Source organism: Dicentrarchus labrax, unplaced genomic scaffold (assembly GCF_905237075.1).
Source record: "Dicentrarchus labrax unplaced genomic scaffold, dlabrax2021, whole genome shotgun sequence".
NCBI classification, from domain to species: domain Eukaryota; kingdom Metazoa; phylum Chordata; class Actinopteri; family Moronidae; genus Dicentrarchus; species Dicentrarchus labrax.
In genome coordinates this window covers 20,002,356-20,025,270 of record NW_026136710.1, presented here as the reverse complement: position 1 = coordinate 20,025,270, position 22,915 = coordinate 20,002,356, and the positions used below count along the sequence as shown (strand labels likewise).

Sequence of the window (22,915 nt, the reverse complement as noted above, 5' to 3'; positions counted from 1 at the left end):
TACAGCGTGTCTTCTTGGAAGTGAGTCTCCCCTTTTTGTCTTTGAGCAGTTTGGAGGGATTAAAGGCCGTAGTATGCCTCAAACGACATCACCCGACCACTTCTAAAGGCAGAAGTGCGGTGCACGCTCTCAGGCAGGCAGTCAGGGTCAGCTTGAGAGAGAAGTTGAAACCCTTCCTACATTCTGGCACTAGCACCAGCAGCCTGCTCTCTTTACAGGTTAACGTCCACCTGCCTGTGCTGGATGTGGTTAAGCATTGCTCCGGTGGAGTTGTTATATGCCAGTTTGTTCTGATACAACCTTATTTCCTTTTTTTTAAATCAAAACACTGCATTAGTGCGGGGAGGGGGGAGGGGGGAGGCTGCAGGCCCAGCTAGTGGTGGTTGGTTTTGATTATCACACATCAAACATTTTGTGAGGCCACTGTCCTTTCAGAAGTCGTGCTATTAAAAAGGGACAGCAGCTTCTGATGGCACTACATCAAACACTTGAGTTCAAGTGGACGGTAAAATGAGAGAGGGTTTCTTCTTTTAGATTCTGAAAAGCTTTGAGGAAGCTAATCGCGTGCATACCGCTGCAGTAATTTGTTGTCGCTCTTGAAATGAAGCTTAACTTATTTTCTGAGTTAACAGCCAACTGCCTACAGTTCATATCCTGTTGAGTAAAACAAACCAGAACTTACGGTCTTTTCTTTAGAGTTTATTCAGCAGAGTTGTACATGCATTCCCCTTTAACCTGACCTCCGCCCTGACAATGTATAGGTCCAACATGATTAGAGTACATTCAGATTTTACAGCTATTTAACCAAAGGTAATATTTACTCTGCTTGCCACCTAAATACGCACAATAAGATCCACGATTTCTCTTTGGTCGAACATAACACATCACATTAACACTCGGCCTAGTGAGATAATCTGTCTTCTGCTGTCATACTGTAGATGTACATGTTTACATGACAGTGTACTGTACAGATTAAGGCAAGTCAAGTGATATCAAATGGGATAGAGAGAGGAGAAAGGTGGTTAAAACAACTGAAAGGATGGATGACAGTAGTAAAGATAGACTGAGTAACACTGTGAATGTGTTCAGATGTAGACAGGTTGCTCCTGTGCTGTCAGCAGACGGTACATGGCTGCAGGCATCGTCTTCATGTGGATCTGGAGCAGAAAGAAAACAAGCAAACATTATACTGATGAGTTAGTTATTTTTAGAACATTTCACATGCTCAAGCTTAAAATGTAATGTCATGAAATCCAAAGGGCTCCTTAATCTGCTCCTTACGTTTTTTTGTATAACAATTTTTAATATTAAATACGGTATTAAAGTAACGTCAAAAACCAGGTCTGGAGCCAGCACAAACAAATAAAAGCTGGTCACTAGGGAGAATTAACTTTACTGTAAAAGGCTTTTTTTTAAAGAAATACTGTTTTCAGGCGTTTTTGTTTGAACTTTGCTGTTCTTTCAATCTCTATCAAACATTGTCAATAAAACTAAAAGCTCATCAGGAAAGGGAGGAATTTGTGCAGGGTTTTACCGACAATATATTGAAAAAAGTAAAAGTAGAATTTACTTTCCTGCAGACAAACAACAAATATTTGAGTTTTTGATTTCCCTGCAGAGCTCCTCCTACCTCTCCCATGGCATTAGACAGAATCTGAACGATCTTCTCGTGAGGCGTCGCCACGACACTCTGGCTGTTGATCTCGATGATGCGGTGGCCGACGCGGACGCCTCCTCTCTCAGCGATTCCTCCTCTCATCAGGCTGCAGATCTACACACACACACACACACAACTCAAACACACAGTAAAGACAGCGGTAGCAGCTACCAGTGACTCTGAGACTAAACATGTAAAAACTGTAAATGTGTCCTTGGACACTGTCCTAACAATCCCTGCTCCATGTCTGTTGCTAAGAAACTGCCACTGTTAACAAAATAAAAGCTCTTCTTCAGTCATATAAAAAGAGGATAGCAACACAGTTCAGCCACATCCTCTGTGTGTGTGTGTGGGTGTGTGTGTGTGTCAGTCCCCATACTCACGATGCCGTTCTGCACACTGAAGCCCAGCTGGTATCTGAGGTCTGGCCTGCGGATGAGCACCATGGTGACTGGAGGACACCTGACGATGTTCATCTTGATTCTGGACTGAGACTTGAGACCCTGAGGGAAGACAAGAGTCTGGTTAGCAACAGGAGACATTTAACCACCTTCAACAGAGGTTTTTCACATTAAAGTTCATTTTTAAACATTTTGTAAGGTCTAAACTGAGGTGAGGGCAGCAGCGTACCTTGATGATGCTCTGGCAGGTGCTGAGCGGTAAACCCACCAGACTCGTCCCGTTTATGGTCATGATCTGGTCTCCGATGTTGAGTCGACCAGACTTCTCGGCCGGACCAGCGTGCATCATGCTGGCGATGATGACGGTGGGGAGGATGGAGCCCCAGCCCGACTCCACTATCACCACCCCCAGGATCTCGCCCTTCTGCTTCTCGATGTAAACCTGCGAGGAAACATGCAGAGCTCATATTTGCACAGCTTTTCAAAGACAGGATGAGCTCTCCAAGCGTCTCCACAACAGTCTTCATTTTTAACTTTTTTTAACAGACTGTATCAATTTGAACTCTTTAAACCTCTCCCAGTGAAATGATGCAGTCATCCGAACGACATGAACGAGTGACGTTGCTCCCACTTTGAGATTCTCGCGGCCAACTGCACGATTCTGAAAAATGCGAGATGACAGCAGGCGTTCGGAGCAGCGGGAGGAGGGTCTGCGGTCAGACCAGGTTGAGCGTCTCAAATTCACCTTCATGCTGGGGTTAGTAACTTTTTTTTTCCTTAACTGCATGACATTTTTCAGGAAAACTGTCACACAGCTGTGACCCTGAAACCAGCTGCTCATTTGAACCACCGGAAGGCAAACTAACAGAGCAGGCTGAGCAGAAAAATAATTTCACTGGCTCATTTGTGTTCAAACATTAATATGACCTGAACTGAACTGAAGGGCTGTGCTGTTCTACCAAAGTTGCAAAATTCCTTCAACCCATAAAGGTCAATCAAAGTGGAATATATAAATATATATAAATTCCAGCAGAAGTTGATTTCTTTGAGGGTAAAAATAGATTCAAGCACAAGAGGTGAATGAGAAAACTCCTGTGACTGTGCTGCCACCTGCTGGCTCACTTACGTCTCTGCAGTTCTCTGACTTGGAGAAGTGGATGAGGTCGTCGTTGTACATGTCCTGAGTGTTGAGCAGGTCGCTGTACTCCCGCTGGCTCAGGTCCTCGGGGTCGATGCCGTTGGCCCTGAGAAACTCCTGGTAGGCGACGCTGAACGACTGACCGATAGACTGAGCGATCAACTGGGCCTGAGAGAGAGAGAGAGAGAGAGAGAGAGAGAGAGAAAAAAACAGGGCTTGTGAATGACGGGAACTTTTATAGTCCCTTTGGCAAATTTTGTCTGCACAGACCTCATGTTTAAAAGTCTTGTTTACATCCCGCTAAGACACACACACACACACACATACACATACACACACACACACACACACACACACACTAGTACAATACTTGTGAGGACCCTTACAGACTTGATGCATTGCTTACTTGTACTCAACTTACCTTACTGTAACTTAATCCTAACCTTAAATTTAAAATCAATCTTAAAGGCTGTGAAAACATGTTATCAATCAGCTTCTTGCTAAACTAAATTCTGTCTGTCTGTACCTGTAGGTTTAGTATTGACTTCTTTTAACACTTAGATAGATAGATAGATAGATAGATACTTTATTCATCCCCAAGGGGAAATTCACACTTTGCTTGCTTTCGTGGCACCAATTTTGCCACAGTTTTCCTCGCACCATAAAATGATGTCCAAATTTTCTTTTGGCAATGGGCCGTGTTCCCAGATCTCAGCAACGAACTGGGTTATTATTACCGATAGGAACGATAACAAACCTACAACAATAAGACATATATCCACACCAGAATTATCCTTTAAACTGCAGTTCTTCTAATGGCCACATGCTGCTCCAGGTACACTGTATTGAAATCTACTAAAAAAAGTCTCAAATTCTCTCTGAGAACAGAGTCAGTAGTACATTTCCCAGTTTCTAATGCACATCTTAGTGGCAGATATTGGGGGATAATTTGGGAAATACACTTGTTTGCTTTCTTTTCAGCACTTAACAGAAATGTTTAGCCTAGCTCAGCACAAACACTGGAAGTGGGTGGAAACATAACTGAAGGTCAAAGATGCCTTCTCACAACTCCAAAGCTGTCACATTTACAAGTTCTTAAATTTCAACATGTTAAAATTTAAAATGGTGACTTTTATGACTTCATTTTTTTACGAACCAATAACAGCTGTGCTCAGTGATAGCCTGTATCTTCACTTTTCACTCACTTCCCTCTAATTCTAAACAATATCCATGTGATATAAGGGATTCTTGGATGTGTAGGTGACTAGTTAACTAGCTATGAGTGGTGGGAGGTGTATTTCCCCTGCTTTCAGCGTTTGTGCAAAGCTAGTTTGAACTTGTCCTGGACCGACCTCTGTACTGAACACTCAGCTCCAGCTCCCAGCAAGACAACAAGTGCTCACTTCCAACTTAATGAGTGTTGCTTTCAATAATGTCATAGTCAGCAAGGGTGGTTTCGGTTAGCTTTCCTTGTTCCAGTTACTGCAAAGGCAGTGGCGAGCAGTAAACGCAAACACAAGCTTCCCAGCAGTATGATTTATAGGCTAATAGATAAAAATAAAACATATTAATAATCAATAACTCACATCCTCGGACTCGAAGACGTGGCAGATCATCCTGTACAGTCGCCTGTCGTCGTGGGTCATGGTGGTCTGCTCAGCTGTGTGGTCCAGGTTTTCCTGTGCGCTGCGGGAACGCACCATCTTCCCCCGGGCCATCAGCACCACCATGTTACCGATGTCAGCGATGTAGGAGATCGTCCTCAGTGGCAGGTCCATTAAAGACTCCTGGTGATCCAAACACGACAGGAGTTACTCTTGATTAAATCAGATTTTGCTGTGGGTCACTGCTATGACATTAAATCTGCTAAATAGAGACATTTTTTACTGAGGTTTGGTGAAGAAATCTAACCTGTCATCTCTCTTTGTGTAAAGACATTCTCCGTCCAGTACTGAAGGATTTAAGTTATTTACTGATCAGTAAGGTATGCATATTATCATTGTGATACCTGAGTGTCTGCATTGAGGACTTTGATCCTCTGTGTGGACATGAACAGATCAACCTCAGCAGTGGACGGAGCCTCCCCGTCGGGGCTCTGCACGGCCGGAGAGAAAACAAGAAAAGAAGTGAACAGAAGAAGCAACAGGTTGACGGACAGCAGCGAAGGAGAGCAATGCTGGCGTCACGACTGTCAAGAGCCATCAAATCGAACGACCGCAAATAACATTTTAATGAAAGCGAAACACAGATGTCTCGTGCAATCTGCATGCGACACAAAATAACGATCCTGATGGAGCTAACATTAGCATCTGAGCTCAAATATCTGTACACAGTCATTTTTAACATGAGACTTGTTCAATCACAAAACAAACGTACCTTTTTCCTGTTTTTCGCCTGCTTCTGAGCAGCCTGTAGTGATCAGAAAGCAGAATAGAGACTGAGAAAGAGACAAAGAAAGACAACAGTACAAGAAAATACCTTCTCGGGGGGGGTGATCGCCTCATTCACTGTAGACTGTCTTTATTCCAAATGCCAAATTAGGGGACAAAAGGACCTTAAAGGTGTGTGTGTCTGTGTCTGTGTCTGTATGTGTGTGTGTGTGTGTGTGGGGGAGGACAGTGATGTTACTGTCTATCACATCTGACAACAGCAGGCTGCCAGAGGCCTTTGCAGCAAACATTATCAAAAGTTTCCTCTTCATCAATGTGACACAAACGACCCCGAAGAAAGACAAGCGACCTCATGTGTTTCTGGCAGACGCCTCATCACAGCTCTGGGTCTGTGTTTCCAAATGTTGGGCTTGTGCTGCCGTTTTGCTCTCTCAACTGTATCTGTGTAGTTGGTAGGTGTAGTAATGCCCTTTCTACAGCAGACTTACTAATAATATTACAACTAGTTGACTAATGAATTTGTTGATGAACAGAAAAATCCATAACTATTTTGATAATTGATTATTCGTCAAAGTAATTTTTCAAGCAAAATCTTCATTTTCTGATTATCTGTGGGGTTTTAAACGGACAAAATAATAATAAAAATGAGTATTTATGCTCAGCCAAAGATAGTTTCTTTAAGACAGAAGCATCACTTCTGACTTCATGTTGATGTCTGAACAGGTAAGAGCGGACTGTGTCTTCCTACAGTTCAGCAGGGTGGTGAGTCTTTTCCTAAATAAATGACCTCACTAATTGTTATTTTCACACAGACAGTCAGCAGCTAGCTCTGTAGTTGTCGAGTGTTAATGATGGACAGCAGGCGGGTAGTGAACAGCAATAGAATCTTCTAGTTAAACTGCAATGAGATGAGTCTGTGGATATAACTGATACAAACTTGTTTAACACTATTGTAGACCAACACACCGGCCTCAAGTTAGGGAATAATCACAATTTAATAGGAATAATTGCATTTGGATATTTTCCACAAATCATTCAGCCCTAAATATAAGAAGAAAAAATAAACAGGTTTGTCGATGCCAGCTTCACCCAGAAACAATAACAATTAGCTGTTTAGATGCGTAGAGATTGTACCGTTAAACCTCTATTAATGTGAACTGGAGCTTATGGTGATATGGGATGATTAATGCAGTGAATTTATGTCAACAGTGCTTATTAGTATTTATTTACTGTGGCCAGGAGAATGTTATTTTGTGGATTCTGTCCCGGAGCAAACATGTCAGATCTTCTCAATTCAACCTCGCCGCTCGCAGACTCTTTAGGCTATACGTCATCATCATCACAAGCTCGAGTCTGACTCCTGACCTGTGGTGGACGTCACCGTATATCACTCTGTTAAGAGCTGTCATGTCACCTCCAGTATTTCATTTCATTTTATATTTGGCAGACATCTCGTATAATAATCAGCGTCCGTCTTTCTATGCCGTCCTGGACTGTCCCGCTTGTGAGGCTGAAGCTGCAGAGCTCAGTGTCCTCCTTCAGGAAAGATATTTTTACACACAGATTTTTATGTAATTTGTTTTTTACCTATTGTATTCAGTATTTTCCATTATATTGCGGTTTTATGTCTGCATCTTTGTCAGTTTGTGAGCATCAGCTTCTGCAGTATTTGGACATCCAAGATATATTTTATTAAAATGTACATGCCTATATGAGTCCTACGAGGACGAGGACTCTCATATTTATGAATCTCAAGAATATTTGTGTTTATCTGGCCTTTATTACTATGTTGTTAGTAGTTAGTATTATTGTTATTATTTACTATTATGTTATACTGTTGGAAAAAAAAACACTACATAAGCAAGTAAAATGATCATATTATGTTTTATATGTATTCTGTATTAGAAATACTCACATGCACTAAATACATTAGATCAATTATTAATCTGATAAAATACAACAAAGTATACTCCTGAATCTATTCCATCAGATTGGTATTGACCCCGATACCGACACTATTAAACTCATCAGCCAGATGTGATGGATAAACATTAGATATAGTTTTCTGGTCTGTTCTTTTTTTCATTTGCTGAGGTGAGCTCACACTGATGCATAAAACCACTGCTGATACTTCATCATTGTCACTTCCTGCTTCACATACTTCACAATAAAAGGACTGTACTATTACGGAAGCGGTACTGCTGAAGCCTGAAATGTTGAAAAAGTTCACTTTAGTTCTAAACAACAACAACAACAAAAAACAAAGTTATTACACCACAAAACGTTTTTTTAGCAGGTTGGTTTTGCTTTGTAAGAGAACAGACTCTGTGCTGTTTGTCAGGTCTGTCTGTACATAACACCAGTAACTGTGTGTGTTATATCTTGACAAGCTGAATGAGGTTGATGCTTTGTAATGACAAAATTTCATCAACCTTCTAAATAATATAATTAAAATTGGCACAAGCCTAAAAAGGATGTTGGTGAATGAATGTCTCCACTAGTTAAGAACGGCTGAGTAGTTACAGCGACCTGTTAATTTAACTTAAAAAAGAATGGAGGATTACAGATTTTATTCCTCTGTAGCAGCCACTACCTTGAGTCGGATCAGTACATCCCTACAAGTGAGATGCCAGCTCACTTAGCCTGTCAGACAGCGAGCCTCCACTCTGTCTTTTCCATTCTGAAAATGTAAAATGACTTATGTATCTCCCTCATCATTATACAGTCTCTAACCTTCTCCCTCCCTGTAGGTTTCTCAGACCTTAACGGAGGCGATGTCCTGGAACTGTCAGTCAACCATCCAGTGAGCAGAGTCCTCTTCCCGCCTCTGACTTTCTTCGCTCGATCTCCGAAATGGCAACGTCTTACTGCTCATCTCTCCCACAGTTCTATGTTTGAATGCCACGCTGTCACTGGAAGCCATCTTTCCCACTCACTGCCTGACACCACCTGCCCTCAAGTGACTGCAGCTACATTCACACAGGGAGCACAGATCTGTTTCTTGGTGTATCCACTATTATGACTGGATATTTCTTCTCATGTATCCAGCAAAAACAACCCACATGAAATCATATACTGCTATATTTAGTTCAGTCACTGCGATCCAAGTGTTTGACTTCATGAACCGCGACTGGAGCAGAAAACAGGGCTTACAGTCTCCGGGGCTTCGCAGCCTTGATCAAGAGTTTATGTAACATCCAGTGGAGCTGAGGAGAGGAGCCTGTGTGACTGTGGATCAGGAGCAGTGATCTGTGGATGATGCATTGTGCACAACCCAGGGACTTTTCGCCCGCTGGCTGTATTGCCGGCTGAGGGTTTCTGACTTTAAAAGACTCAGATATGAAGCAAACCTCAGTTACATCACAGACGACCAAGTGTGTTAGATAATGTATCTCCTAACCAAGGAGGTATGGATTTGATGACTGTTGTAAGCACTATTATTAAAAATGTAAACCATGAATATATAGTTTATCAAATTTTATGTTTTTTTATGGCTATCCCATCTTATGGGGATATTCTAATGTCTATTGCATCATTTCAGACACATTTATACCATTCAGCCAGTATTTATGGGGCTGGCATAAGAAATTCAGACATATTCAATTATATTTCTATGCTAAGATATATAGGTATACAGATCAACATTTAACCTTTGAATTAGAGTTAGTTAAATATAGTCAACAGAGGCAGCGATTGTACCTATCAAATTAAAAACTAAAATAGGGTATTTTCTAATGAGGCAAGCTCTTGAAAATACCCAATCACTTCCTATTATATACTGCACTATATTTTTTTATCATGTAGGGAATATGTGAACAAGGGAGTAATCTCAGACACCCTCTATTATAAGAATAAACTCAACACTCACTCGTACTCTGTTCATGGCTTCCTGGGCCTGCTGCATTCGGGCGCTCTTTGTGGGTGTCCTTTCTGACAGCAGGTGGGTGCAGCCCAGGTAGGTGGCTGCAAAGATGATGCCATCAATAAGGTCTTCAGGGTCACATGGTCCCGGGACTGCATGAACCAAATGCGCTAATTAGGCACATGAACACACATGCATACATCTGCAAGCGCACAGACTTACTACATACAGATTTAAAAGTGAAGATATGGCAATGATCTGGTAAAATTACACCCACCATCTACAATATCAGTAAATTTAAATATGAAAACACAGCCTTGAATATAAAATAAAGGAAACTAAACAGATTGTAAAATGTCATATGTTCAAGTATTTATCTTCATGTAGACAGATGAGCAGGACGCAGATGGAACTGAGTTTGATATGACTTTCATATGTAAGTCCACTCACCGTCCACAAATGTTGGAAACTGAGGAAGAGATCTGCGAATCTGAGAAGGCACAAAAGGGAAAAACTACATCAACATCCTTATTTCTATTCACATACTGCAGGTCTCCTTATTTAAATTCTGCAAGACTTTTACTGCTGTCACCCACTTAGCTGCTGGCAGATAAACCTTGTAAAAGATGCCAGGCTCCCTTTATCATCCATGTTGCCATGGATTCAGTGAGTTACGCTGCAGTCTGATACTTGAGACCAGTTTTTTTTAGTTATTTTGACTAATTGCCAACATTAAAAGTATGACGAATAAGCTATTAGAGATTCCTCTTTGCAATGTAGCCATGGATGTGCAGACGACTGTCACTTGGCAATATAATATTCATAAAAATAAAAATAAAAAATGTTTGACACCACATCAGATTTATTTTTTTTACTTAAAACCAAACTGCAAAAGACACCATATCTTTGGCATTGTGAAACCGTATCTGTCTTATTACTGAGACCCCTTCTTCCTCATATGGGAAAATTATTCTACATGTTTTGTGTAAATGAGTGACTTGAGTGGACTGGGGCTAGTTTACATCTCAATTTTACAATTCAAATGTAAATTCAAAATAATCAATTTAACTGTGACTGGATTGTTTGGATACCAAAGAAAACGTAAAAAAAAAAATGACTCTCTAGAAAGTTCTGGAGTTATAAGGAGCAGCTTTTTTTCTATATTTTATGGATGTTTATTTGTGAACTCTGACCTCCTGGACAGACGGCGGCTGTGGAGGCGTCAGTGGCTGAACTTGTGGACGAGGCTGCTGAGCTGGAGGCTGCTGATGCTGTTGTTGATGTTGAATCTGTTGCTGATGTTGACGTTGTTGATGCTGATTAGGCGGCACGTGTGCATACGGTTGTGGCTTTGTGTATGTCTGAGGCGGCCTCGTGTTGTCCCTCGGCTGTGGATGGTGGCCTTGGTGGTGGTGATGGTTGTGTTGGGGCTGCGGTTGGTGATAATGCTGAGGAGGAAACGCTCTGGCTGACTCAACTCTCAGCGGACTAACCGGTTCCCGAGCTGGAACTGAAGCGTAGCGGGACGGAGACTCAGAAACTGACTGCGAGGGGGAGTGAGGAGACAACTGAGAGAAAAAAGAGAAAGAAAAAAATAATAATTGTAGTATTATTTTAAGTATGTAAAGAATTCTTAAAATAAATCATAATACAAAAAAAAAAAAAAATCACTCCTTTGAAACTGCAGTGCATCTATAGCAAATCACCTTATTCCAACAATACATGATTTAGGATTTGGGCGTTAGTCCAAGTAACAGAAAATGAAATTAGAGCCAGTGATGTAAATCTTCAGTCTGCTTGCGTCCAGAAAGTAATAAAATCTAATTTAATTATTGCAACACTGCAGACATCGGCAATGTCAATCATCAGTACAGCCTTAAAGGTATAGTTCAACATTTTGGGACAGAAACAGAAATAGCACCAGGAGTCATTTAAAGAAATACCTCTAAAATATAACCACCTAAGTCATTTTATAGCTTTGGTTCATGTTCATGTGTCAAACAAATAAAGACAGCTTTAGAGTTGTTTGTATGCGTATTTTTTTTAATTTAGACAACTGACAGTATTTCATTTGTGGACAGAGCTTCTGGATCTGTGAAGTAAACGTGCGTTCTCTTTACAGGCCAGCGGGGACAGCTCCATTAACTGCAAACTAAAAGTCTGATAGTATTGAGCCTTATGGAGAAATGACTCTACTTCTCACTTGATTTATTAGTCTTATATATTATTATATATTATTGTAAGTCTTCTTCCATATATTATGATGTTCATTTAGTAAATTATGGTCCCATTTAGAGTAAAACAGACGATAAAACAGGGTATGCTTTAGGGCGTGGTTACCTTGTGACTGACAAGTCATTCTCAGTGAGTCCGTCCAGCTCAACACATGAATATCAGATCAAACAGTTTGGGATATATATTTTTCAGTAAAAACAAAACAGTAAGCATTAATGATGAGTGAAGTCATACTTACATGGTCAGCTGTAGTCTGCGGAGGGTAAACGTCCTCTGTGGGGCTGACCTCCTGCCTCATCACCCAAATCGGCTCCACAGGCTTGTCAGGTGTGTAGGGGGAGCGCACTGTCTTAGTCTTTACCTCCTCAATTGCCTCCCTAATGTCTTTAATGGCCAGGCTGATGGCGTCTCCTGAGCCCCTGGAGCCTTCCTCCCCTGGGGGGGCCACAGTGTTGCGCTCCTCCTGGGCCTCGCCTGAGCTGCTCTGCGTAGACGAAGGGCTCTTGGCCTGGGTTTCTGCTTGTCTAGGTGCCTGCCTGCAACTTTTGGGAACGGGGCTTTGATCGGCGCTGTCCCCCTCACCGTCGGACTGTCCGTCGTAGTGGTGCAGCCGGCAGCCAACTGAGCGGTCCAGAGGGGAGTGATGGGAACCGCGGTCTCTACCCTGCCTTGTGGAATAATGGGAACCCTTGGTGGGGGAGGACAGAGCCCCTTTTTGTACATTCTCCTGTCTATGGCTGCTAAAGGGCTCTTGGTGGGACTCCTGCTGGGCCTCATTAGGCTCAGTCCTCCAACCAGATTGCCTGCGAGGTTCTCTGTGTAACTCGGGGTAGGAGGTCTTAAGGGGCTCAGGAAAAGAGTTAGGATGGGATTTTGGCTCTGAGTACGACTCGTAAACAGGCTCAGGGTAGGATTTTTGGTGGGACTCTGAATAAAAGTCTGCATAGGTTTTTGGATAAGATTCTGAGCTGGAAGTGAAGTGAGACAGCGAGCACGATTCAGAGCAATCGTCATCGTCATCGTCATCTTCTTCTTCAGGTAGTAGGTCGGTGTCAGGCAGAGGGCTCAAACTGGTGTCCTCACTGAAGTGGTCAAGCTGGGGGAAGGGTGGAACGTCTGGGGATGAAGGAGGAGTTGGAGACTGGAGGGGCGGTGGGCTGTGGAGAGGTCCGTCCATACTGAGCGAGGCGGCGCTCTCCGTGTCGGAGCAGAGATCAGTGATTTCACTTCCCTGAGCTGCAATGTCCTCCGCTACGTCATCCATCACTTCTTCCTGATCCTCTTCCACCCTCTCCACACGGTCCTCAGCTTCGTCATCCACTGTCTGCATGTCGTCATGGCAATCTCCATCATCCTCTGCCTGTTCTTGTTCTTCGTCCTTCTTCTTAACTTCCTCAGGTTCCTCTTCACACTCCCCTTTACACTCCTGGAGATCTTCCTCCGCCTCAGCAGGAGGACTGTGTCGAGGGTGCTGTTGCATGCTATGGGTTGCAGGACCAGGTGAGAGGTGGGTGGGGGTGACAACAGCAACGGGGGTTTGGTGAGGAGGTCCCCTGTCCTGCGATTGGTCCATTACAGGATCATCTGACAAGCGTTGCTGTACCTGCACTTCTGCCGGACCCTTTCTCTCATCTGCACCAGGCTCAGAGTCCTTCATCTCTCCGATTGGTTGTCTCTGTCTGTGACCTCTGAGCCTGGGGTTAGGGTCGCCATGACGGCGGTAACGGGCCACAGCAGGGCGGGGTTGCTGGATGGGACGAGGCTCAGTGTCTCGACTCTCTTCTCCATCCGGCTTGGAAGGAGCCACCGCAGGGACCAGACCAGGACTCTGAGCCTGGCTTTGGCCCTGCCCCTGTCCTTGCCCTGACGGAGGCCGCCGGCGATGCCGAGGGGGTCCGCGACCGGTGGGTGGGTGGTGGTGGTGGTGGTGGTGAGGAGGGTGATGGTGATGATGATGATGGGGATTCGGTTCTCCATCCTGGTTGAGCATCTGACATGGCCTCCAGGATCGACGTACTGGAGGCTCCCCGGGTGTCGTCCCGTTGGGCTGCCTGCTCCTCGGAGGCACCTTGTGCTCCTCGCCTGCTTCCCCGGATGCCTCTCCCTGATACTTGTGGCTCATGGCTGGGGCGTGATCCGACTCCAATTTTCAGAACATGCTCCTCTTGTCTTCAAGAAAATCCTGCTCATAGACGGAGACAGGATATAAACATGAAAAGTCAAATTACACACACAAAAGAGGTCCAAGGAAAGGTTTAGCCTCACATGTCAAACAGACACCTTATTAGGACTGGATATTGAACACCAACACTTCCTGAATACACACTAAAATGTTTCCATACAAATCAGTATCAAAAGTGGCATTGAATTCTTGCCTCTAGGATTGGCTCCAGCTGTCCTCAAGGATAAGTGGGTATAGCTAATGGATGGACTGACTGAATAACTGCAATCAATATCTTAAATATCCATCTCTCTGGCAGCAGTAAAATACACACATTTAGTCTACATTAACAATGCCACTGACTTTAACTTAGATTATTTGCAACTTTGCATTTCCTTCAGTTTACAGTATCAGCCCGGGGACTCCCTGTCTCTATATTGCTAATAGCAGAAACCTAAATCCTCTGGGATTCATCAGGGTGTGCAGTGCACTTTAATCTGCACCACATTCATCCGTCCACCAGCAGCTGGCAGATGGCACAGGATGGGAAGATAGAAAAGGAGGACGAGGAGGAGGAGGAGGCAGGGCAGGAGGACAAGGAGGGACATCTCTCTGGTATCAGATAAGACCCGACAGAGAGAGCTGAATAGGGCAGCGATCTGAATAATAAATGCCCTCTGTGAGTGAGAAGCCCAGTTTTGATATTTATTTAATATGACAAGGCTATCAGAGTATCCATTAGTTATCTCTTATCGCAGGCTTCGACGTGTCTGAGGTCAATGAGCTGAGAAAGGACACCACAATATAATCCTACTACAATTTAAGGAATAATAAACTGGTTCCAGAAAAGTATAGTATAGAAAAATATACAGTCTGATTTAAAGAAAAAAAAAGAAGGATGAAGCTTGTTTATGCCTACATGAATGCTTAAAAGCATTTCTCATTATTGCTACTCCATATGTTTCACTGAGGCTGCTTTCATAAGTTATTTATCTGACCGTAATGATCAGAAGAATATATAAATGTCTGGCTGTATGCATGAGATGTAAAATCTAACAAAAAAGGGAAATCAAACTGAGGACATGAGTCTTTTGTTATTTTTTGAAAAACTTACTTAAATCATTCGAGGAATCTGCATATGTTCGTTAATACAACTTCAGGCATAAAAAGATATTTCTCATAAAGGGTGTTTCCCCACATTTATAAGACAATAGTGCAAAGGAAAATGTACTTATTTGTTTAGCGATATTACTTAAAGATGTTTTCTTCTTTTTTTGGTGAGGAAATCTTGAAAAGACAACTAAGAAAATTGGATTAAAGGACCGGTGTGTAGGATTAGGCGGCATCTAGCAGTGTAATTGCAGCTTGCAACTCCATCACTTCACTATCCCCAACCAAGCGCGAAGGAGGAGCTACGGTGGCCGCGAAACACAGGTATCTAGACCTAGTGTTTGGTTTGTCCTTTCTGGGCTACTGTAGAAACATGGCGGACTCCATGGAAGGCAACCCAAAGCGTCTGTAGATATAGACGGCTCATTCTAAGGTAACAAAAACAACCATTCTCATATTCAGGTGATTATACAATTTTATTTCTGCAAATAGAGCCTCCTAAATGTTACACACTGGACCTTTAAGTATGCCAGATTATTCTGAATCTTAATTATTGCTTTTATCTTAATAGGTCCATTTACAAGTTATTTCATCCATCGTATGCGTGAGAGTGGATTTCTCGTAAGATTTGTAAATTTATGATAAGCTCACTCCCAACTGTGAAGTACAGCAGCTCCTGTTCAACATTCATATTCATGTTTCACAATACATTAAGAGGCAGTGCACATATACACATTCTAGACTTAAAAATCAAACACATGGACAGACACGGAGGGCAAGGGTTAATGTTGATCCTGTAATCTGAGCACAAACCACAACTGCTGGCGAGGGAACATAAAGGGACGCAGCAGGAGTGAGGGCGGACTCCTAGGGTGGCTAATGTCCCTCTCTGCCTGGACTTTAGGACTGGACAGTGCTGGCTGGGTGACTCAGAGTGTGTGTGTGTGTGTGTGTGTGTGGGGGGGGGTCAGAGAGGAAGGGTTGCCCGGGTCACAGATGGCCCTGGCAGCACGGCAGTGAAACGTACACAGGCCTGCAGAGCTGTGAGCCGAGCACTACACTTCCATCTGTCAGGCCACAGTGAAAGCTGCAGGGTGGGGGATTTACTAGCCCATTAACTTGCTGATCTTATGCTGACGGACACAAGCACACACTGACAACAACACACGTGTGCTATACGAACTTGCAAGGACCTTCACTGATTACATCAATTCACTAGTCTTTAACTTCCTCCACTACATGCCTAAAGCTTGGGCTGAATGATGATGAATAGCAAATTACACAACATTTTTGACTGAATCGCGGCTGTTGAATTATGACTATTTCCATCATTGATGTACCTGTTAACAGATAAATCATTTATTCTATAAAATGCCCGATGACATTTTGGTGATGAGTAGACTACAAGGGCTTCTAGAAGGTATTTACACAAAAATGATTACACAATTTCTAATGACCAAGGGCATTCACCCTTCATTTCACTCACCCTCAGCAATCAATTACGCTTAGAAAAACGTTTTATCGATCTATGCTCTTCAAAGCCACCAGACTCCTTTGACAAAAACAGTCATTGTACCTTGCAGAACACGGGAGTCCACTGCTGCCTCGATTGGTTAGTTTGTTTGTGTCATTGTGTAACTTTGGTGTTTTAACACATTAGTATGGATCTGAACCGAGATGAGTTGTTTCAGATCGAGGCAGTGGTAGACTAGCAGCCCCAGTGTTCTGCAAGGTAAAGTTGCTGTTTTTGTCAATGGAATCTGGCTGCTTTAGAGAGAGAAATATAACCAGCTTCAGTATGAGGCTCTCTGTCAGCTAGGTAAAGCAATGAAAATATTCTAAATATAGCGTGCACTTAAATTGATCGCTCATTTCTGTGCTGGTACTCCTGTCTGCTTCTCCAAACTGGGAGCGTGCCGACTGCCATCTTCTGTAGTGTAATAGTGTAATACACTCCAGAGCCAGTGTATTACACACTGACTATGGCGTCTCTGTCAGTGTAATACACTGGCTATGGATAAGTAACTCATACAACCCCACTTTAAAAACCCAAACTTCCCTTTTTAAGCCATAATTTTCATACTCACAAATATTAAATAAATTTAACAGACACTGGGTGGTGCAGTGATCAGAAAAAGGCAACAGTAAAAAGGTACATCCAATCATTTAAATGCTTGCCACACATCACACATTTAATCCCGAGTTTAAACTTTTCCCTAAACCCAGATCCTAATATTGCATTTTATTTAAATTAGGCCTAACTATGTCCCAAAACCCTGCTGAAACAGTTCACTGGTTGATTACTCGATAAGTCAATCAGCAGAAAATTAAACAACAAATCTGATAAGTGATTTACATATCTAAAGCTAAAATGGCAAAGATTACCTCCCCCAGCTTTTCAATTGTGAGGATTTGCTGTTTTTCTTCAAACTGTTTAAGAGTAAATGGATCTTTGGGTTTTGGACTGTTGGTCAATTGAAGACACCATTGTGGACTATATATTTCTCTTTTCTGACATTCAAGATAAATGATTCATCAAAAAAATGACTGGCAGATTGGCTGATAATGAAAATAATCATTAGATGCAACTGTCCTCACTTTGAAACGATTCTCCTTATCTTTCTATTCTTGAGAGCATGATTCATCCTCTCCCCTCCTCTCTCCCTCTCTCACACGTACACACACACACCACACAGTGACAGACACGCTCACTCAGCAAACATATGGTCCATGTTGGGATACATCAATAGTCATATTACTAACATTGTGTTTACATGTAGTCTACGAAATTGCTCCACAGGGAGAAGACACATTCATGACTAATCCACGAACAAGTGCCAAACTGGCAAGTGCTTTTATTTTGAAGGCTTCTTAAATCCCCTCCCTTGGCCTTGAACGGTTTTATTATGTTAAAAGCCTTCCTTTTGAGATTGCCACTCATTATCAATTGGTGATTAGTCCTGCACTCAATCTCTTTGAAAATGCGCTTATATGGTACAATTCATAAATGATCACGGTGTTATTCTGGATACGTACATCCTGCTCTTTCACTGTACCCCATTGCCTGACATCCACTTGGGAATAAAGTGCAGCAAACTGTCACCTGTCTAAATGCCTCCCTGGTTCCCTCCGGAGGGTCCACATTAAATCTCCTCAGGTGTCGGATCCGCCATCAGCGAGAAAGACCCGAACACATTCCCACTCCGCCTTCCTGCCCCACACTAAACCCGGCTTCCCGGCACCGGCTGCCGGACATGACATTCACTCATTTACCTGCATGTCAGAGGAGGAGAGGCCCGGGTCCGGCTGCTGCAGTACACATCGCCCCTGCTCCCGTTGCCTGCTCGCTTAGCTCGGCTTGGTTTGGCTCGGCTTGTCCCTCCAGACAACTTGCTCGGGATTAAACGCGGAGAGCTCAGCCCCTCCTTCTGCACCGTGACATCAGAGCGGATTAGCGATGCACAAAGCGCCTTTACAAACACTGCTGCTGCTGCTGGTGCTGGTGCTGCAGACACAAACAGGTCCTTACGGCCACGAGTGGAGCCCAGCCTCGTCCCACCTACTCCATCATCAGCAGCTCTGCTCTGCCCGCCTACCGCAGCACCGTCCGCGGTTATATTCCCACAGTCTGCCGGAGGTGTCGCTGTTTATCTGCCTGTGTTATCTTTCTGGTCTGAACGAGATGCTGCTTTATTACTAACACACCTGTAACAGCTGGACAGGTGGGGGTATAAGTAGTATCCTGTTAGCTGTACTGTGTGCCCATTCATTGTTTTCACCATAAACACACAATAAAGTGTTGATAATAAGGTTTTTACATTACTTACCTTTGGCTGTCATCATGTTTAGCCAGCTCTGCTAACGTGAGCGTATCGTTTTCTTCAAAGACAAATGTAAACCAAACTTTAAAACAAAAACACAGCTTGTTTGGCAGCACAGTGTTAAAAACAGCCAGTTTCTTCTCCAACATATTTTAACTGTAATGAGTCCTGATCATCAAAGATGGCAGCTGGAAGTGATATTTCTCTGTTCTTTACTTGACATTGTGTCCCAGTAAAAAATAGAAAATAATATGTAAATAATCAGCATCAGGAATTATTTTAGGTTACTGTGCATTTAGCTTAAATAAATATAAATATATAAATAATATAAAAATAAATATAAAAAATAAATAAACTTTTGATGACATTTTATGTCTTAATTTTTTTATAATATTTACATATTCAGTGTGTTAGTCATTTCTATATATTATAATTATAAAATTGGCCATTTCAGTGCATCTTAGCTCACTGTAACACTTGTTAATGTTATAAGCAACCCCTGTTTCTTTTCTTGTATGACATGTCTGCAGTGAAAAAGGCCTGTGGATGTCTTGGTTCAGTCGTACATGATGCATGTGTTGCAATAATATTTGGGAGAAAAAAGCCTACACACTGCTATCCATACTTGAAATTGTGAAATAATTGAAAATAAGATGAATATAGATAAATGAACCCCTACAACCTACAAGATGAGTAAGGAGTAACAATTCTGGGAAACAATAATCTTTATTGTGCAGCAGGTGGATTTTTCCTTCAGGCTGGATAGAGGAGTCATTGAGAAATCTCCACCTCTCCATTTCCTTGAGTTGTCCAGATATTCACAATCTTCAACTGACCCAAGTTGAATGTTCAGAGTTAGTTTACGTTTAAAGAAAGTGACACATTATTAAACCCACAAATATGCCAAATTTCAAAGTCTTTCATCTCTTGAATGATGTGTAGATGTATGTTTTTGCCCCAGTCCTGTCATTAATTAACACAATAGTCACTGAATATTAATGTTGTAAATGTCTGTCATTATCTAATACACAGGTGGTTTAATCTTCATATGCAGGTTAAAACCGTTTCCGGCACGATAATCCGGGCACATTTCGGTGTCACTCAAGGCCTGGTGGAGCAGATCAACAGGGACTGTGTCTACACATTATTGAGCCCGTGTAACGCATTCTCACCTAAGTCATGTGCGCCCTTCCGCCGGAGCAGCCGTTACCGTGACAACAACATGTGACGGAGGATGGTGATGGTGTGGAGTAGTAACCATGGCATCCAATCTGTTATTGCCATCTTTGCAGCCACACATCTTCGATCCCACACTTTCCGATTGTGGAAAGTACAGGCTGTAAACCTTTGCGTGAGTGTGGAGGTGTGTGTGACACAATTCAAATCCTAAGCCAATCAAAAAGCTCCAAAACATAGAGTGCAACATGCAGAAATAGGTCATCAGAGTGTATGTGAGGTAACGTTATCGCTCTGCTGCTGGCATTAACTCGTGTCACACTATATTTCATGCTCTGAGTCCAATACACTGCTGTTCTATTTCCAGAGAAGACATCAATAATTTGTGGCCTTGTCTGCATACTTGGATGAAGGTATAGGCCTCCTACTGTATGTATTCTGTTGCACGCAGTGAGCACAGCCCAAACCCATTACTGGAATTAACACACATTAATGTTTCATCACAGCCCATAACAGAGCTATCTTTTAGCACGCAGAAAACCCGTGCCCTCAATTCAAACGCACACTGCAGGTTTCATTGTGTTCATGAGAATCCATGTTTACCTGCCCAGATCCTGTGTTTACAGCCTGTCTACAGGTGGCGCTCTCCAGCACGATGGTGTTAATACCAAAGTAACACTTTATTGTCGTTTTTACCTTTATAGGGAAGTTAAACTCAGAGCAATGGTTTATTTTTTTAAGAAAACGCAGTTACACAAATACACACCACCAGTTGGGGGTTAAGGGTCCTGCTTGTGGGCACTTCAGTGGTTACTTTACCCACCCATATTCCTCCTGCTAGTCCAGGAATCAGGGTCACAAGCCTCCTCTAACCTTTAGGACACCATTAACTTTTAAGTTAATCAATTAACATACAATCAGTTAATTCTAAACTAATCATCCATGTGCATTTGTTAAGTATGAATAAGTCTTTATTGATATAATCTTAATAAAACATTAGAGAAAATCATTAACACATCTTTTAAATAATCAATGTATAATTAGTTTCTACATTAACTGAATCCTCTTTCCAACAGCCTTAGTAGCTAATTAAAAACATGTAACATGTTAACACACTAAACTAAGATGGTAAACATGGTCAGCAATATACCAGCTGAAGATCAGCATGGTAACCTTGTTATTGTGTAACAAGTGTGTGTGGTTTGCCATTTGTCTTTTTTTATATATAATGCATTCACATGAAGACCTCACGGTTGACAGTTTGCTTTCGACACTTTGCTGCCATCAGACTGTGACATGTTCTGAACGAGATGATGAGGCCACAAAGGCCAGTAATTGGCTCGAGGGTTACCAAAGGATTCAAAAGGAAGATTTCAAAGGGATAATAATATATCAGACTATTTTCTATGTTATTCAGAATATTACAAATACCAAACTTAATGCTTTTTTATATTAACTTTGTTGTACAAAGTACAATCACAAGGCAGAGCCTGTAATGTAAATGTGAATGTTTGCTCGCCCTGTTTCTCTTGACTAACGAAGACTTGCATTAAGAAATAATATTTCATAATAAGATGAGTTTTACCAATGTATTGTTGTGTATCACAATTTCATTGTTACATTAAATATGTTGAATGTATTTATATGCGCCCATGTTTGAAAAGTGTAACAAAAGTGCCCACTTGGATGCCCCTATGATAGATAAAACATGACCAAGTGCCCTCTAGGTACTAATCCTAACCCTGACTAAGATATTTCACTAAATGCATCCCAATTTTCTGCACACTTGTGCCCTTTTTATTTTTTTTACCCCTGCCCCTCAAATGGGCGGAGTCTGCCACTGCTTATAAGTGATTATTATTATAAACTGTTACTGATGCTCCCAGCAGATGGAGTGAAAGCACAGGATCTGAGACAGGTTTGCCCTACAGAAATAAACATGTTTCCCTTCACAGAGAAATCTCAGTTGCAAATACGACAGTGACAAAAAATAAACTGTTTAAAAGGTCCCTTCCTCCCCTGAGAACAGAGCTGGTCCAGCAGGTTTAAATCAAGAACATTTTCAATAATAGCTATTCTAAGTTTCTTGTTCAGGGTTATTGGGCTGAGGCGGGGGTCTGGGGTGTTCTCAGAGGCAAGGGTGGAGGGCCATAAGGGGTGTAACCTTGCTGAACCCTCTGGCAGTGAATCACATACTGAGGAGAACATGTCATAACTGTGTGATCACGCAATAACAATAACTTCTGCGTACATTGCCCATGACACATTCTGGCAACTTTCAGTTATTTATCTCTAATGTGTTTTCTGCACCAACACACACAACCAATCAAACATATGAGTAATGGACATTTAAAACAACAACAATCAGCTGGAGATGATTCAGATCCTCAGTGTTTCCCGAAGAAAGAAAACTTGCAGGCGGCTTTCTGGAGATAATCAGGGGAGACCTGACCTCCCCATGTGATCTGACTGCTCATGGCACCTCATTGAAACGTTGATAACCAAAGGCAGAGGACTGACCATGTACAAGACAACGGCAGAAAGGGAGACAAAGACAGAGGGGGAGAGTGCAGGTCTGACAGATGGGTCACAAATGTGGATGAGAACGCTCTCTTCTTAAAAAAACAAGAAAGTCCAGTCTCCAGTATCCAGCATGCTACATTCTTTTTTTCTCCAGCTCTTAAATCCATTCCCCTAGGCAATGTGAAGAGTGAAAAAGTCTTATTTTTTGCACTTGGGGATGAATGCAATCAATGAAAAAACAGCCTGGTTCCCAACTTTCAGTCTCATTATTAAAACAGTTAGTCTTCAGACATGGTTCATTTGCATGACATGAAACTGATGGAAACTGCGTGGGAATGTCTGCAGACTTACAGAATTGCCTGTTTTTTTCATCTGAGCATCTAAAAGATGTTCAAGGCTGAAGCCAGGGAAAATATTTTAGATGGTTGCAAAATGTTTTGA

General features: G+C 42.3%; 1 protein-coding gene and 1 long non-coding RNA gene across 4 annotated transcripts; one reads left to right on the top strand and one right to left on the bottom strand.

Moving 5' to 3' along the window:
- Positions 1 to 678: 678 nt before the first annotated feature.
- LOC127370746 (amyloid-beta A4 precursor protein-binding family A member 1-like) lies at positions 679 to 18,548 on the bottom strand. Of its 3 annotated transcripts, none has more exons than XM_051413098.1 (13): positions 18,228 to 18,548; positions 11,922 to 13,868; positions 10,642 to 11,016; positions 9,899 to 9,938; positions 9,455 to 9,600; positions 5,573 to 5,605; positions 5,205 to 5,291; positions 4,783 to 4,983; positions 3,185 to 3,364; positions 2,288 to 2,500; positions 2,041 to 2,160; positions 1,631 to 1,771; positions 679 to 1,157 (listed from the first exon to the last, which is right to left on the bottom strand). In XM_051413098.1, the coding sequence occupies exons 2-13, from the start codon at positions 13,803 to 13,805 to the stop codon at positions 1,086 to 1,088; spliced, it is 3,492 nt and encodes a 1,163-aa protein (XP_051269058.1). In that variant the 5' UTR covers positions 13,806 to 13,868; positions 18,228 to 18,548; the 3' UTR covers positions 679 to 1,085. The 3 variants fall into 3 exon arrangements, with proteins under 3 accessions (XP_051269058.1, XP_051269057.1, XP_051269059.1); XM_051413097.1 differs by having other exon boundaries at positions 11,922 to 13,865; XM_051413099.1 differs by having other exon boundaries at positions 9,461 to 9,600; positions 11,922 to 13,865.
- Positions 2,758 to 9,046, top strand: LOC127370748 (uncharacterized). Its single transcript, XR_007886271.1, has 2 exons — positions 2,758 to 2,815; positions 8,337 to 9,046. It is a non-coding gene; the product is annotated as an uncharacterized LOC127370748 (long non-coding RNA).
- Positions 18,549 to 22,915: the final 4,367 nt, after the last annotated feature.